The sequence below is a fragment of the Hoplias malabaricus genome, chromosome 3 (genome assembly GCF_029633855.1).
Source record: "Hoplias malabaricus isolate fHopMal1 chromosome 3, fHopMal1.hap1, whole genome shotgun sequence".
Lineage (NCBI taxonomy): Eukaryota > Metazoa > Chordata > Actinopteri > Characiformes > Erythrinidae > Hoplias > Hoplias malabaricus.
Window position 1 is genome coordinate 70,569,733 of NC_089802.1, and position 18,461 is coordinate 70,588,193.

At 38.4% G+C, this 18,461-nt stretch overlaps 1 protein-coding gene across 5 annotated transcripts in view; it reads left to right on the forward strand.

The window, feature by feature from the left end:
- inpp4ab (inositol polyphosphate-4-phosphatase type I Ab) overlaps positions 1-17,980 on the forward strand; it is a 55,027-nt gene extending 37,047 nt beyond the window's left edge. For 4 of the 5 annotated variants that reach the window (XM_066666655.1, XM_066666654.1, XM_066666659.1 and 1 more), the window contains 8 exons: positions 2,038-2,070; positions 2,311-2,483; positions 3,090-3,213; positions 3,500-3,767; positions 6,441-6,538; positions 6,722-6,834; positions 8,008-8,162; positions 15,361-17,980. In XM_066666655.1, the coding sequence (XP_066522752.1) occupies positions 2,038-2,070; positions 2,311-2,483; positions 3,090-3,213; positions 3,500-3,767; positions 6,441-6,538; positions 6,722-6,834; positions 8,008-8,162; positions 15,361-15,493 (1,097 nt within the window). In that variant the 3' untranslated portion in view covers positions 15,494-17,980. The remainder of the gene's footprint in view (positions 1-2,037; positions 2,071-2,310; positions 2,484-3,089; positions 3,214-3,499; positions 3,768-6,440; positions 6,539-6,721; positions 6,835-8,007; positions 8,163-15,360) is intronic. The other variant, XM_066666658.1, reaches the window with a different exon arrangement.
- The last annotated feature ends 481 nt before the right edge of the window (positions 17,981-18,461 follow it).

Below are 18,461 nucleotides of genomic sequence, written 5' to 3' on the forward strand. Positions count from 1 at the left end.
ATCCACTTCTTATGTGCTTGTGTTAGTACATGCATCAAACAAGAACATGTCAATGACTTTAAAGTGACTAGGTTTTATTACTGGTGATATATTGATTAGTTGTGTTTTGTTGCTGCGTCACTCTGACCTTCAGGACAGTTGCCTGATTCTCAGCATATGTACTCACTGATCATGTGACTTGCCACTGACTGTCTGGTTGGCATAGTCTCTGGGCATTGCTCAGTGGTCCTGCTTGATCATTTTATTTGTGCCAGATATAAGGCTGGCAGGACAAAGATACATAGCCCAGTGGGGATAACCCACGTCTTGAATACAAACCCAGTTCCAAACCAGTTGACTTAGAAAGTGAATTGCAAATACAAATTAAACAGCAATAATTCTGTTAATTTTCAAAATCAAAATGTTTGATATTAATCCTTATATATTAACAAAACTATAAACAAATCCATGCTTATTCCGAACTGTTTTATAAACAACTCACAAATTAGGTAATAAATTAAGATTAGTTGGGTTATCTATTGCTGAAAATGCCTATTTTAATGGATCATCTACATTCTCAAAATAAAAATTAAATTCCCCTATGATTTTCCACTGTTAAATTTGCAATAAAGCCACTGAATTCTTGCAAAAATTTGTAATAGGACCCTGGAGGCCTATAAATATTGAACAGTGAAAATGAACTCTGGTTTTCTAGAGGATTGATTGTGTTAGTGAATTTCAACAGTGGAAGATGTGCAACTCTTTTTATGATTAATGTCCAAGTTATTTCAGTAGATGGCATCTATACCAAATCCTTGGACTGATAACCACAGGCTGTGTACATAATTATAACCTACATGTATGGCTTCAATTATTGTTAAACATTCATCAGGTCTAATCCAAGTTCCGGTGAGACATGAAATTAAGACATTTTTTTTATCTTTATTTTTTTATTTTTTTTTTTTAGAATCACTAATCACCTGATTTAAAAATGAGAGCTTTATAATGCATTTTATATTAAGCAGGCCAAACTTTTAGAACAGAGGTGCTGCTGTTGGAAACTGAATGTAAATGCTTATTTTCAGTTAAAGTTGTTAGGACAAACAGTTTTTTTTTCCCCCAAGTTCGTATTTACTTCGAGGAACAGGCACAGTCTCAATAAAGAGATGATATCTTAAGGTAGTAAGCTGACGGTCACTTTAGCCTGTCTTTCCTCTGCCTGGCCTCAGATGTAGTTTGCCAGCAGTGGATTATTATACGCTGTCAACTAACTAATAGACACTGTGAAATGCTGCAAGAAATCAGAACAACACCCTCCAGTGAGGGTGGATATCATCCCGCCCTAAAAGACCAGACATTCCCTCAAATGTGGATCTACCGTCTATTAACCCCAAACAATTTTTGGAACACCACATGGACATCCAGCAGTGTAGTGCCCAAAGCCTCCTGTAAGCTTGAGCGTGGGGATGAGGCCAGATCATTTTACAGCATCACACATCATCTGGTCCAATTTAACCACCCCTTTAATATTTCTCTTGGTTCTGTCTGACTGCCACAGATGAATATCATTGGCACCTACATCAGTCACTACCTTCAAATGTCTGTTCCAAGCTAAAAGCTTAAGGTTGCCACTAATGTCCGGCGCTCTAGCTCCTAAATGTAGCTGCCAGTTTAAGGCTGATTTCACACATTGTACAATTAGAATCTTCTATGACCAGACCATTTAACAGGCTCTTTAGTGGCTGTTTCAATGAGGAATTACTTTTTAATTATTTTTATTGCCAATCCCTTTAGTAGTCACTTTATCTGATAATTTCCTTTCATTTTGATTTTGCGAATTATTCTTTGTATGATTTCAATCCAGAATGGCAGCTTGCTTAGCTTATATTTGCAAATTAGTAAATGTTATTGTTAGATGCTAGATTCAGAATGTCTTGTTTATTTGTATCGTTTTGCCCTGAGCCGTAAAGGCCGTATACCTGTTTGTCTCTGTGAGCTTGGCCAAGTGTGTGCTGGTCTTGTTTCTTAACTGTGCATGTTGCACCTCCACTCCTCTAGATGGCAGTAGCAGCATAGAAGAGTGCTACCCAGGTAAGAGGACCACATATCCCAAGCCCCTTTCCCTTTGCGCTTATGCTAAATGTCGAGCCATTATTTCATTTTTACATGTGCTGTATGTGGTCTGTTAAGCAAAAATGTTTTCTATGGTTATGAATTCAAAACTATGAAATTTGTCACAGTTAAGAAAATTCAAATTCAGAAACACTGAGGTGTGTAAAATTGCTGGAATAAACCTGCACTTAAGTGTGTGTTTGTGTATATACGTCTCAGGTGAGTGGAGTGAGGCTCTGTATCCACTGCTAACAACTTTAACAGAGTGTGTGGCAATGATGAGCGACAAGGCGAAGAAGTCGATGGTGTTTCTGCTCATGCAGGACCGAGCGCCCACAATCGCCATGGACCTCAGTCTGCAGTACCGCCGAGACGTTGTCTTCTGCCAGACAGTGAGGGAGCAAACCCACACACACAGTCAACTAATTTTCTACCCCATTTAATAATTGCCAAGTCTATTCCTAAGCTATGTTTTCACTAATCACATTGTGCTACCAAGATGGTAGGCTTCTTACAAGACATGAACTGCCCCTAACACAGCATTATTGGGACTCAACAAACATGAAAGGGAAATCTTACTGCCCAACTCTGTGAGTTAGATTCCCACACTGTGGAGCATTAAGGGGCTCTGAGAAATGTTGAAGCTTTTTAAACAGTTAATATTCCTAGGACACTACAGCAAATTTGTTTAGAAAGGTGGAAAAAGGAACAACCTTAGTAAATTACCTTAAACATAAGATAAAATAATGAAAGTAAGTGTCAAAAGGACAACCCAAAAATAATAACAAAGGAGCATTTTCACCTTGCCATAAAATCACCCAAGTGTTTTCATGTTTGCTCCTTTTATTTTACACTGATCCTATGAGGCTGCTATAGCTCACAAGTCATAGATTCCACTCCTTACTCACTACTTGTATTAACCTTTATAACAAAAATGAAACTTATATAATAGTTATATTTTTGTCTCACTGTCTCTCTCTCTCTATCTCTGTCTGTAGCTTACTGCTCTTATTTGCGGCTTTATTATTAAACTAAGGAACTGTCTCCGTGATGATGGCTTCCTGAGGCAACTATACACCATTGGGCTGCTTGCTCAGTTTGAGAGTCTACTGAGTACCTATGGTAAACACACACAAAGATATATAATGTTAAATGTTTATTTATAATACAATAGTACAAACTAATTTGGACACCCCTGACATTGATTAATTTAACCCTACCTTAGGATTCATATTCATTCAAAAATATACACATAAAGGCACACACATCCATGCTGTTCAGTCTCTAATTACACTGCAATAATATGGCTTTAGTTTTATACACCCTAATACATTTGACCTTCTAGAAGGTGAGTAGTTAGTTTAGATTTTTATTGGAGCTTTATTTAAACTGATTTGTGTTTGTGCAGGAGAAGAGCTGGCCATGCTGGAAGACATGAGTGTGGGGATAATGGACTTGAGGAACGTAACGTTTAAAGTGACCCAGGCCATTTCAACATCCTCCCCGGATATGCTGCCAGTCATCACAGGAAACCGGGATGGATTTAATGTGCGCATCCCTTTACCAGGGACCATGTTTGACTCGTTGCCACGGGAGATTCAAAACGGCATGCTTTTGCGAGTCCAACCCGTTCTGTTTAACGTCGGGATCAACGAACAGCAAACACTTGCACAGAAGTGAGTTTACTTAAGAGAACTGATCTACAAAATTCTACCTTCCAGGAATGCTGTAGATGGTTGCTGATGTTAGAAGGCTTTATACCCTGCTGTTTTCTCTTATACTGTCTCTTTATGCTGTAGTAAATAATAATAATAATAATAATGGTTGGTGTAAAATGGTTTATTGTGCTGTTTTCTTTACAGTGGTACAGATGGAAACCAGAAAGTCACAATATATATAAAATGCCTTCTGAGGTTTCATTTGTAATTTGATAATGGATCTCACAGGATTTCTCTGGGGAATTTCTTGCTCTACAACACACTACTTGTGACTTTTTGCTATGAATGAGTTTTAGGCCAAATGCTCTATGCTGCCACCAGTATTTTTGTGATAGTTTCTTACAGTGGCATTAAATTCTATGAGGAAATTTCAGAGGCTTGAAACTTGATAGATAGAGAGAGATATATTTATTGTTATTGCTCAGTACAAATACAGGGCTACAAAATGCAGTTAGCATCTACCAGAAGTGCAAATAGTAGCATTGTGCAAAGACAGAAGAGTGCAATGGCCAGAATGTGCAATAAATATGAATACAAATAATATGAACGTAACATAAGTGTTTACAATATATGAATAGTATGTATGAGTAATGTATTATATGTAAGAATATACAGTCAAGCCCGAAATTATTCATACCCCTGGCAAATTTTGACTTAAATTTACTTTTATTCAACCAGCAATTTTATTTTTGACCGGAAACAACACAGTTATCTCCCTGGAGATAATACGATGATGTACAAGAGGCATTGTGGAAAAAAATATTTCACAGCTTTTATTCACATTTGAACAAAAATGGTATGTCCAAAATTATTCATATCCTTCTCAATAATTAATAGAAAAGCCTTTATTGGCTATTACAGCAATCAAACGCTTCCTGTAATTGCTGACCAGCTTTTTGCATGTCTCCACTCGTATTTTTGCCTATTGATCTTTAGCAATGAGCTCCAACTCTTTGCGGTTTGGCGGGTCTCCTTGCCATCACCCTGATCTTTAGCTCCCTCCACAGATTCTCAGTTGAATTCAAGTCAGGACTCTGGCTGGGCCACTGCAAAACGTTAATGTTTTTCTCTTCTAACCATTTCTTCACCACTTTTGCTGTGTGTTTTGGGTCGTTGTCGTGCTGAAATGTCCACTGGTTCCCAAGGACGAGTTTCTCTGCAGACTGCCTGATGTTGTTGTTTAGAATCTTGATGTATTGCTCTTTTTTCATGGTGCCATTTACTGCGATCAAGTTCCCTGGTCCATTGGCTGAAAAACACCCCTAAAACATTAGGTTCCCACCACCATGTTTGACAGTGGGGATGGTGTTCTTAGGGTTGAAGGCTTCTCCTTTTTTACGCCAAATGAAGGACACATCATTGTGGCCAAACAATTCAATTTTTGTTTCATCTGACCATAAAACAGAAGACCAGAAGTCTTCTTCTTTGTCCAGATAAGCATTTGCAAAGGTCAAGCAGGCTTTTGTGTGCCTTTTCTGGAGAAGTGGCGTCCTCCTTGGTCTGCGTCCGTGGAACCCAGCAGTGTGCAGTGTCTGTTGGACTGTCTGCCTTGAGATGTTGCCACCAGCAGAGCCCAGTTTCACCAGGATGGTCTTGGTGGTTAATACTTTGTCTTAGCCATGACTATCCACAAACCAACTGCAGAGAGCTGCTGTTTTTCACCTGTTGAGTTGATTAAAACAGCTGTTCCCAATGGATCAGGGTAATTAGGATGCTTTAAAACAGCTTGGGCTATTTGGAATGGTATAAAACTTTGGATTTTCCCATAGACTGTGACAGTTTGCAAAGGGTATGAATAATTTTGGACATGTCATTTTTGTTCAAACGTGAATAAAAGCTGTGAAATATTTTTTTCCTCAATGATCCCTCTTGTACATCATCGTATCATCTCCTGGGAGATGCCTGTGTCATTTCCGGTCAAAAAATAAAATTGCTGGTTGAATAAAAGTAAAATTAAGTCAAAATATGCCAGGGGTATGAATAATTTCGGGCTTGACTGTATACATTTAGTATACACATTTAGTGAATATACAGTAAAAAAAAAAAAGGTACAGTAGTGTAGTGTCAAACAGCATCCATCCATACTGTATATACACCCAACGTTTGAATGCTAGGTATAAACGAGCCCAGTGTATGTAGTATGTGGACGGTGTATCGGGCAGTAGGGGTTAGTTTTCTGTGGAGTTTAGAAGGGTGATTAAGACGTCAGGTTACTATCAACACCACTGTGAACATTTTCACATCAAACCACTTTGAATGCCTTAGTTTAGAGCTTTGCACTCAACCATTTAATTATATGGTTAAATATAAGTTTGAAAAAAGGTGCTGTTGTTTTCAAACTGATTACAAGAACATGTGTATATCTTATTTACATTATACTGACACCTAGTGGCCTGGATCAAAGGTTCTTTGTAAAAAGTTCTGTTCTGAACATGGCCTTTCCTATGATGGAAACCTGCTCTATGGAGCATAAATTGGTTCATGTAGAGTTTGCTGGTGATAATTAATCATTGCTTTAATCATGCTGCAGTAATAAAACTTCATAATATCAATGGTTCTTATTTTTTTTATCTAACAAGTGATATAAAAAAATGCAGAAAGGCACAACTATATGTGTTTGTGTATGTTCAGGTTTGGAGACACGTCCCTGCAGGAGCTCATTAACATTGAGAGTCTGGCTCGCCTGAATTCATACTATGAGCAGTTCAAGGAGGTTTTACCCGAGGACTGTGAGTCAGCACTCTCTCTTTTCTCCATCTGTGCGCCCGCGCATTTGTCTCTCTCTTTCTAGACCAAAGAAGATATTAAGAGGCATGATTCTTGTTATGAATAAGAAAATACTGTCTCTCGTTTCACTTCTCTCTCCCTCATGGATTAGATAATAGCACTGATATCTAACTCCCTCTTCCCAGGTCTCCCTCATTCTCGGAGTCAGACGTGCCTCCCTGAGCTCCTGCGTTTCCTCGGCCAGAACGTTCATGCCAGGAAAAACAAGAACGTGGACATCTTATGGCAAGCTGCGGAGGTAAACAGCATGACTCAGCGGTTTCCCACTCTGCCCATTATGACCTTCTCTCTGGGAATATCAGTAAACCTGCATGTGGGCAGCAGAAAGAAGAGAATGAGATTGCATTGGATTTCATTTCTTTCGTTCCACATTTTAAAAAAATAGTCTAAGATTCAATCTCAAGGCCTTTACGAAAGTGTTATTTATTGGGACGTTAAAATATAATTCATAACTTTATTCTTTTTGTTATTAGCACACATACAGGTTTGTAGAGGTGTAGTTTTATGTTTTGTGTATAATAGACATAATATGATGAACAAGAACAGACCTGTGAAGGGTTTGCATCCAAAAATCAGCTTCACACAGCTTTCCTCCTTATCACTACTGTAAACATATCACAAAAGTAAGGACATTTGTGTTTGGTAGATTATTTCTTTGCTATAACAATGCTTCTTGGCAATAAATCTTATACCGTTGGAGCATGTTCATTTCCCTTTAAAATGGTGTCTCATTTTTAAGGAATATGCATTTGTGGAATGAGCAGTAGAGCTGAGTATGTGGGTTGCACACATGAAAAATTTGCCAAATCCTCTCTGCCAGTTCCAAACAGCTTATTTTGTGTGATGGTGTGGGGCGGCATCTCCCTCACTGGAAAAACGAAGCTTGTCATCATTGAAGATCAAGAAGCATTGTTACAACAAAGAAATAACCTACAAAACACAAATTCCCTTACTTTGTGTACTATGCTAGGTAGGATTAGTCAGGTGCAAGCCAAATGTGGACAGAAGTTATTATATCCCTGTATTGTGCAATAATCTATCGTCGCCGTCCGAAGAAAAACGTGTTTCTCCATTTTTGGTGATTTTTAGATTTCTACATTATAGAAATCTTCAATTCCTATAATTGAAATAATAGCAATACTTCAAAATGACTTGTACTTCTATTGAAGGGGTTTTTTTGGGGGGGAGTTTCCTTCACCTGTAAAATTACTGTTTTGGAGAGATGTGTTTTTCTTTGGACAGCGACAATGTATTGACATAATTCATATTTTATCTTGACTGCTGCTTATACAGTGAGCTAAAGCAGGATGTTTGTAACTGGTTTTGGTGTCAGTCACAATGCAAAACGTATATAATGATAATCAAATTTTATGTTTTATGTAAATTAAACTAACTCCTTTCTCTGATGTAGATCTGCCGGCGTTTGAATGGGGTTCGGTTCACCAGCTGTAAGAGTGCGAAGGACCGCACGGCCATGTCGGTGACTCTAGAGCAGTGTCTTATCCTGCAGCATGAGCATGGGATGGCCCCGCAGGTTTTCACCCAGGCCCTCGACTGCATGCGCAGGTAAAACACCAAGACAACTAATGGGGGAGAAAAAAGAACACACATTCCCTAATAAACACAGTCATAGTGTGGGGACAGTGCCAACTACAGGAGACTCTTGCTTTTCCTCTCTCTTCCTTTCCTCTTTAACTCTCCCTCTCTCCCTGAGGTCAGCACTGTTCTCAGCACTTTATCTTCTTGTTTCTTCCTCCTGTGTTCTCTCCAGCTCTCTGTGCCTGTGTATGTGCCGCCACATTGAGCAGAATGATTGCTGATGCTGTTGTCATTGTCATCATTGATGTTTTTGCTCAGTGATATGTGTTCTCTCTGCCACCCATCCTCATCCTCTCCATCCCTCTGTCGTCTTCCACCTGCTCTCCTGGCCTGTGCTTGCTGAAGGGACAAAAGCATAAACTGACTGGTAGATGCAGAGGAAAACACTTCGTTCTGAATGAATAGCGATTAAGATGCAGATTAGCTATAGTCTTACTAACTGCCTGCTTGGAGCTGTGGTTCTAGTGCATACGGAGAATGGCTTTGCCCCAAACCCTCTCTCCTCCTTGTCTCCTCTCTGAAATATGGGTAAAAATTTGTCACACTCATTAATAATGTGTGACCCATATGTGGAGGAAAGGAGGCAAGAAAAAGGGGCTGTTTTGCTATAAAATCTCTTAAAGCTGTGTGTGTGTGTATGAGAGATCTGGGGGTTATTTCACAAAGCTGAGGTTTTCAGTAATCTGTTTTAGTGTTGTCACGATACCAAAATTATGACTTTCGATACGATACCTGCATAAATATCTCGATACCAATACTGAAACGATACCACTGCAAAAACCTAAAATGTCAGGAATAGTAATGTACTTTCTCCACAAGCTGAGGGCATTTGGCCAAATCGCTGGTAACAAGTTGTTAAGTGTGATGCCACACGTGACATTTTGGCATTTCTGGGTCCAATCGCACCTTTGGCTCCATGTCATACATTCGTAAGACGTGTTTACTGTTTAAAAAAAGCTCTTACTTTAGAACACTCCTTCTTAAAGTACTAGTACTCATTATATGGGGGTATTGTACCATTTAAATGAGTGTTGAGATACTTTTTGAGTATTGGTATACCGTGCCACACTAATCTGTTTAACTTAAGACTTGACGTGAATGACTTCACTTTCTTACAGAAACGTCTAGCATCTTGTCTAAAGCCGTTACAGAGGAGTCGAGGCAGTTATTTCAGTTACTTTTAAAATTGCTTTGAAGAAATCCTCTGAAATAATGAAAATCTCAGTTTCCCACCGTTCTGTAAGCTATCAAACACTCTAAATGACTTTTACTTATTTATTATATAATTATGCAGTAACTATGGGCCAAATATGCAAATAAAAAGTGCAATTCTTATGTGAGATGTTGTGATAACTGACAAAACCTATTTTGTGAAATAGACCCCCATGTGCACTGCAAAATGGCTTTGTACTGTGTGTGTGTGTGAGAGAGAGAGAATTTTGATCCAGCTCTTGCAGTGTGTGCAGACAAGACACACACTCTCTCCACTGACGCTAATCCACACTGGTTACTCTTCCTTTTGGTTTTGGTACTGGTTTCTCTCTTTGTGTGTGTGTGTTTGTGTGCTGGCTACATGCACGCAGTGGTGCATGCTGGGAGTGCACAGCCTGAGCTTTAATTTCCCTCCCATTCAAATTACATCAAAACTCATAGGAGCTACAGCTGCTGCTTACTGCACTTCTGATCAACACACTGATGAAGCTCAACGTTACTCTTAATTTACCTCTTCTTCTCTCTTTTTTCTCTTTCTCTGCTTGTCGTATTTTTGTTTGTTTTGTTGATTTTCTTATTTTTACCTTTTCTCTTTTTATATACCCTATATTTTTTGTATTCATTCATAAATCTGCATCAAATCCTTCCTTCCTATTCGTTTTCCTGTTTTTTCATATTTTCCTCTTGTATCTTGGTTTTTGCTTTCTCTTTGCCATTCCTTTTTTTATTCGTGTTGTTTCATTCTTTTTTTCTTGCCGTCCTTTCATTTTTCTTTTCCTTCTGCCAACATATTTTTTTATTCTACCTTCCTATATTTTTCATTCCATCTGTAACTTTTTTTATTGGCTGCATGTCTCCTATACGTTCATTTTTGCCTCATTGTTTCCTTTTTATCTTCTCTTTTCAAACCCATATTATTCTTATTACTCCCCTTCATCAATGTCGGTCCTGCCACGGTTGCCACGGGTCATTATCCTCCCAACTTTGTTCTACATTCTGCTCCTTCCCCTTCTCTCTTGCACCGTGGTACTCCCATGCCCCCCGTTGCCCACCACACTACTCCTCCTGCAGCATTGGGACCAGGGAGGGGGTGACACAGAAGAATCTGAGTGGTCTGCTGCCGGTGAGGGAGTTCAGGCTGGACCCCAGTTTGCTGTACTCACTGCCTCTGCTGGCCTTCAGCCCCAACCTACTCATCGTCTGGCTCTTCCTCAGCTTGGCCTACCTGCTGGCCAAACTCCGCTGCAGCTGAGCCCCTCAGTTTCTGAATCAATCTCCCTCCTCTTGCTTTTCTCTCTCTCTCTCTCTCTCTCTCTCTCTCTCTCTCTCTTCCTACCTGCTGGCCAAACTCTGCTGCATCTAAACCTCTTCACTTTCTCTAACCCTCTCTGACTCTTGACTCTTCCTTCCTCTGTATTAACTCTCATACTACAGTTCAAAAGTTTGGAGTCACAGATTGAAACTCAATTTCTTACGTCAACTCATCTCATACGTTTTAAAGGATCTGTAGGGTTAATGTCCGACCCCTTCCTTAAAGGGCTCCAGTGTCCAGATCTGTCTAAGCACAGGGCCCGGTCATATTAAGACTGGAGGAGTCTGACCCCCAGCAATGCCACAGTCATCTGTGGCTGGGAATGAAATCAAGCATAATTGGTCTCACTTTATTTGCATGAAGTGTACAGCCCTTCTCTTCCCCCATAACCACACAGTTGTCTGTTAGCTGATTTACGATAACCAATGAGGTATAGGCTTTGTGTGTCTAGCAGGAAGCATGTGCTAGGCTCCACTTAGCCCTGACTGAATTTGGAAGATCGTTGGATAATATAAAAAAAAATAGAAGACTTATTAATGAAGGATGTTATATTCACATAACTAAAATATCAATAAAAACCTTACAAATACATGGTCAAAATATTTGAGAAATGAGAATAAAAATTCATAATGTGATTCCAAACTTTTACATGGTCTAAAAACCCCTCTGATTACCTCTGTTACTCTTGCTTGTTTTCTTTCTTTCTCCCTCCCCATTGTCCATCTCTCTATGGACTGAGAGCGTAGAGAGAGGGCTAGTTACTCTGTTCAGTGGCTGCGTATCCTCTGTGGCTTTCTCCTTTAACATCCAGTCTAAAGGTCTACGTGTCTCTTGCAGTTCCTTTCTCTGCCTTACTGATATACTTTGTTAAATAATTGAGGTGTGAATTGCAAGATTTGTAAACTTTGTGAAATACAGTATTATAGACATTGAATTTATTAAATTATTTTAGCTTTCATCTCAGAATCAAAATCTATATAAATATATACTTTAATTCATTAAGTATGGGATATTTACACAAAGTGTAACAAGTTATTTTGTCCCACTTCATGTTGTTGCCTGTAGTAACTATAGTTACATCATAGCAATACATGTAACCGCATTGTAATTATTATTTGTTTATTTATGGTTACACATGTATTACAGAAGACCAGCTTACCAGAATATGTAAGATACATAGAGTGGCAGTTTTGTTACATCTCTTGTTAGCATGTAACTACCCAGTTACAACAAATTCTTAATATAAAGTGGGATCTTTTTGGGCGTGGGGGTGGGGGGGGCACATTCTAGAACCTATTGGTTGTGTGTATAACACACCATGAAGGTCTTGTAATTTTTTTTCTTTTCCAGTGTCCTCTGGTTGATTTGAGTTTTTGCGTCTTCCATGCATTCGTATTTAAATGCAAAGCTAAAGGCTTTGGCCGAAGCTCGTTTTTATTCTTGTCTCATTTGCTACAGATGCTAGCTACACTTTAACAGCATTTGTCGTTTTCTTGTCTTCCTACATTTAGCAGGTAAAAAAAAAAGTCTGCTTCAGCACAAAGCCAGTGCACTTTTTAGAGCAAAGTTTGGTGGCAGTTAGCAACCTCCCAGAAGTGATAGATTTCGACATTGTCAGATTGTACTTATAGGTCAGGTGGATGTTAATTATGCAGTAAATATAGCTACATATATTTTAATATAATTATTTTTTTTCCCTCAAGTCACTACTTTGAACCAAAGTATGACATTTTCATTGGGGTAAATTGCAATAGGTGCCAATGGTTTAAAGTACCAGTTGAATCTCTATATTTTGCGTATTGTTTTTAATATTGTGAGGCTAGATGTGTCACTTTAAACTTAAGCGGATTATGCACGATCGGTTAGGAGAATGTATCTGCTAGTGCCAAATATCAGACTATTTGTTTTGCTTTCTTTGTGCCATACTATTCAGGTCCCAAAGCTTCAAAGCTCTTCCCTGGGTTCCCCAGATCAGTACCTTCTAATACCTAGCTGTATTTTCACTATATATTTATCATGTTAACTTTAGCATCTGAGAGTAATATATTTATTTTAAGATTTGCAAATAACCCAGAAATATTGAATATCTCTTTTGTGCCAAATAAGGAATGTGTACATACAGATTTATGTTCATGTTAGTTCGAGAACTACACGTTATTTGTTGAATAATGGTGGCCTGAAGCTACGGAAATGCACTTCTGACTGTACAGCGTTCACTGCATTTATTTTAGCCAATTCCACAATTTGTGTTTGATGCACATCTGAAAGGTCAGACAGACCCAAGAGTTGTAAGTGGATCAAAAAGATTTTTATTTATTTAATATTTTTTAAACTGTGTTTAACGTGAATTGAATTGACTGGCAGTTCTGTTTATTCTGTATATAACAGACTTTAAGGAGTTGGTCTTAATACAGTGTAGGTGGGGGACGATAAGCAATTTTTACAAATCAGTTTTGTACCTACTTTGCTCTTATAGTTAGTTACTACATATTTATTGTTATTCTTTATTTATTTGCATTTTGGTGTAGGTTTTGAGAACCGCTGTTGGTTTCTTGGATTTGGAACAGAATCTTCCTGGCGTAGGAATCATATCTTGAACTAGGGCAACCAGACGTCCTCTTTTACCCGGACATGTCCTCTTTTTTAGACTTAAAACAATGTCCGGGCGGAATTTCACAAACTTCCGGCATTTTGTTTTTCTAGAGTTTACATAGAACTTTGAGAAGTGTTTCGTTCACAAACTAGTCCCGCCCTCCCCTACTCCGATTGGTTCGCTTGAGTGAGAAGGAGGCGTGGTGAAGTAGCCTAAAATCTTCTGATTGGACGGTCTGACTGTAGAGCTACCGTTATTGGTCGATAACCTTCTCTGTAAACATTTAATTGGTCAGTCTGCACATCAGTAGTGCTTGTTTACGTCAGGCAAAGCTCATGTACCTACCCTCATCTCGAGCAGCTATGACGAAACGTAAATGTAAGTTCTCGGATGAATTAAAATAGAAGTTCCCATGTTTTCCCATGTCCTCCCCCCCAAAGACGTGTCCTCTTTTTCACCATCTCAGATCTGGTCATCCTAATCTTGAGTGTCCAATCAAAATCAAGTTACACCCAAGTTAATGCCAGCTAAAAGCAAAATAAATGTTAAAATATATTTACACTTAATTACATTCAAATAAAAATATATTTTTTGCTCCTTTATTAAGATTTTGTTAGGACAGTGACGATACAGTGATTAAATATGCAGTGATTTCATTATATTTGAGCCTTTGAAATATCATGTTAAGAGTTTTCTTTCAATATGCTAATAATAGAATATTTTATGTACATATCTTGCAGTTTGTTACTGAAAAAAGTGAGTTCTTAAACTACCTCTAGATTCACTGATAATGTGAATGATGATCCAATATGAGCGCCTGAGAAAACAGTCCTTAGTCATGCCCTGATGGTGTGAGCTGTGTAGACTGGGAGTCATAGAATGTGACTAGGTGTCAGATTAGCTGTTATATGATGATGGAGCATCTCCAGCATTGCTCTTCCTCCCACGTTATCTCTGTTGTGATGTATCCCGCATGCGTGGTAAACTCCTTTAATAGAGGCAGCGCAGTCTAGGTTGGACTAACTCTGAGCGCCCTCTGCTGTTGAAATAGGTCACCTGCACCCGTGGTTCTCTTTTTAGGTGACATTCAAATGACCGAGTGTAATGTTTTGAGCAGGGTAATTAAGTGGAGAGTGTGCGAAATATGAAGTGCTCACAGTCAGTGTGAGATAGAGATGTGTCTTTTAGAGATTTGCAGGTTCTATGTGCTTTAAGTGTATTTTTGTTTTGGGAAATACTTGATTGCATCTCTGTTGTGTCTTGAAAGGTTACGAATTGCTTCACAAAACATTAAAATCAGAATCTTGTATAGGCTATGTTTTTTGCTTACGGAAATACGAAGACTCCACAGACCTATGTAGATGACATTCATTCTCTAATGAATCATATAAACAATCAAGTCAAATCAAAATCATGAGATGCATAGAGATTCCCAATTCAGTGCTTTTTCTTGTCTATTTTACACACAGCCATTTCATTTTTGTTATTCAATTTTGTGAATATGGCGGAGTATTTACAGTTTGCATGTTTTTTGGATGTCAGAGGTTTAATTGTCACATTAGTGTGGGAAGGATGAGCAATATTTTTGAGCATTTTTGTCATCTTTGATTTCCACATGCAAGCCAGAAGCAAAAGGCACAAAGGTTTACTCAGAGTGAAGGCTGAGTATTTTTATATATACATATATATTTACTGTTATTTATTGTAAGATATGGTTGACAAATATAGTAAACTGTGCTACCATCTTTAAATGTTGCCTGAAGTTCAACCTCCAGATTTTAGCTTTTCAGATGCTCCTTGTATTCATCCCCTGAGAGATCTTCATGTTCTCAGCCCATAGTCCTCAATTTATCTTTATTTCACCTGAGTCCCCATTTCCATTGTCCACACATAGCATGTGCTGTCATATGTGTTGCTTGATTGTCTATTTTTTTTTGCTTAAGATCTCTAAACATGGCCCTTTGTTGTTGTTGTTTTTTCCTGTGTATTTTATTTATTTATTTATTTATTTTTGCCACTTGTTTTCATCCTCACCCCCGTCCTCCCAGTGAGGGTGTTCGACGTGAGAACACGGTGAAGAACGTGGGAAGTCGCAAGTATGCCTTCAACTACATCCAGCTGAAGGCCTTCCCCAAACATTACCGCCCTCCAGATGGAACCTTTGGAAAAGTGGAGACGTGAGCGAGGGAGCCAGGATTTTAGACTGAACTCAGTAAGACCACACTCAATCTGAGTTTAGCCCCTGGTGGCTAAATACACCATTTAAAATAAAACATATCACTGTGTAAAATAAGCTGTAGTCAAACAGGACCTCACACTGATATCAGAGTTGACCTCTTTTACCATTTGCATACCACATCACATGTTTCCAATTAACATATCTTAAGGAATCCGCCTAGAAAAACTTTGGAATTGGAAGCATTGGCGCCATTGTCCATAAGCCTAGGGTCACCATGCTTAATGCCAAGTCTCCTTTAGGGGGTTCTAAAGCTCGTCAGCATTGAGTTGTGGAGCAGTGGAACGCATTGCAGGGTTATGTTAATTACCCCAAGTGATCCACCTATCAACATGTGTTTTTGGATTTTGGGAGGAAACCTACAAAGACGTGGGGAGAAAAGACCACATCGAACCCAGGACTCTGAGTCCCTGGAAGTGGTATGGCACCAAAACCACCTAGAATTGTGCCTGTTTAACTACAACTCCTTTAGATTAGCATTGAAACCTTAGAACTGAACCTGTAAGTATTATTGGTTATAATATTATTTATAGCCCCTAAAAACTCATTATTGTTTCAAGTGAAGAATTTCCATGTCTTTTGCCCTACAAATAGCAAGGAACTATTTGGTGACTGAAAACCCACCCCCTTCATTTTTTTTCTTAAATATCATCAAGATTGTCACTCATATATTCAGATATGAATATGCTTCAGAACGTACTGGTCCAAAGCATGATTCTACTCCTTGACCCTCTAAAATGATGCCGGTGTTTTGAACTTTCTTTAGAGACCCTATGTTTGCACCGTGCAGCTCCATCTACCTCTCCCTCACTAATGCTGTCCGCATAAACACACACATGCACATGCATGCATACATACATATTGTGTCAATGTCTACTAGCCTTCAGCTGTTAAAGGGAAAGTCCACTGTTTCACATGTTTTCAAACTCTGTGCATGGTTAAATCATAATGGTGTAAACAAACGCTTATAGAAGGGTTTGATGTGAAATGGAACTATGGTTTTTAAAATGTACCTATATTTTACCACCATCATTTACATATAAGCCTCTTATGATTATAATATAATTACCTGATGACACTGACTTGAGTTATTTAAGTTGACCACAGATATGTTCACTATTGTTTACTTGTACAAGTCTGAACTCATAATTAGAAATAAAGGTGTTTAAATAAATCAGAGAAAAAAAAACAGTTGTAAGTTCTGTGCTGTAACGTTGCTAATGGATGGCAGTAATGATTTTAGCTTGACATTTCTGCCTTTTGTTGAAAGCCTGTGGAACGTTGTTTGTACTTTTAATAGTTAAATAAGATGGACACGTATATTGACTGATAACATGGCTATATTTGTAATGTAGGTGTTGGCTTTGTGCACACAGCAGACAAAATCGCCCAGACCCAATTTTCTGAGCAAGATTCTAAACGAAAATAAATATTCATTCATTCATTCATTGACTGTAACCCCTTATCTAGTGCAGGGTCGCGATGTGTCCAGAGCCTAAACGGAATTGTTGGGTGTAAGGTGGACTTTGGAGGGGGCACCAGTCCATCACAGGGCACAACACACTGACACATTCCTGTGTCTAATATATGAAGAAAAACAAACAAAAAAAGACTTTAGAATGGATTTTGGTCATTTTTCCCTGCTGTGTGAACATAACCATTGTGACTTCTGGTTCCAGTCGCAGCCAGTATACACATCATTAAGACACATCAAGCCATTCTTAATGACACTTCATCCTGCCAAAGAAATTGCACAGAGATTTGGAAAAGTCAGTGGATATTTCTCTTAAAGCGGGTATATTGTTTTAGGCCGTATACCATTGGTTAGTCTTCACTGTTGATAAACCTCAGATAATATTTAGAATATTCAGTGACCTGTAGATTTAAGACAATCTTAAGCTTGAAATGACTAGGCAGTTAAAAAAAGAACACGCCATAATATATGCACTGTCTGCAATGTTCAGGATCTGTTTTTTTGCTCTTTATGTTGCGTAACTGTCGTCCATATACGTATATACCATAAACAGTACCATATTACACTCCATAGCAAGGACAGAGCAAATCTCACTTTGGTCAAGACCCAGTTTCACTGTTTCAGTTCTCAGCCCTCGGACAGATTAAAATACATTTTCACCAACCTGTATTCAATGTCTTATTTTACTCAAGAGCCTTGACGTATGTTTTATTCTTATTTTTGCACCATTGCCATTGTATTTGTTCTTTATTTTTATGTACACTGTTGTTTTTTGATGACTGTACTTTATAAAATGTCTTGTATTATTTAAGCTCACAGTTATTTGAACTGAACTTGATTTGTATTTATTTCTATTTTACTGAACTCGCACTCTTAGATGTACTATGTCTGTTTTAAACAGTTCTGCTGTACAATATGCCGTCATCAATATCTGATGCCATTAAAGAGAATTAAACCAGTGGAGTCTCACTGGTTTAATATGCCTTTACTCAGTTAAGTGTGTTTTCATTGTTTATCTTTAGTGTCAGACGTGATAAGATGTAGCAGTTATGTCTGATTCACTTTTACCAGTTCTACAAACACTAACACCAACCGCCAACACATCAGTCATTGCAGTGCTGAGAATGATCTACGGTCCTGGTAATATTTTCTCAATGGTTGTCCTGTGCGGGTACTGACCGTTGACCAGGATGAAAGTGGGTTAAGTATGCAAAAGACAGACTACAGTCTAATTGTAGAACTACAAAATGCACCTATATGGTGAGTGGAGCTGATAAAGTTTGCAATGAGTGTGAATTCACTGTGGTTATTTTAATGTTTTGGCTGATCTGTGATATTCCCTCACGTGCACATATAAATCAAATGTTAAATATTTGGATTCAAGACAAGTAAATGAGATCTAACTCTCAGCTGAGTCTATTAGTGTTGAACCTAATGTG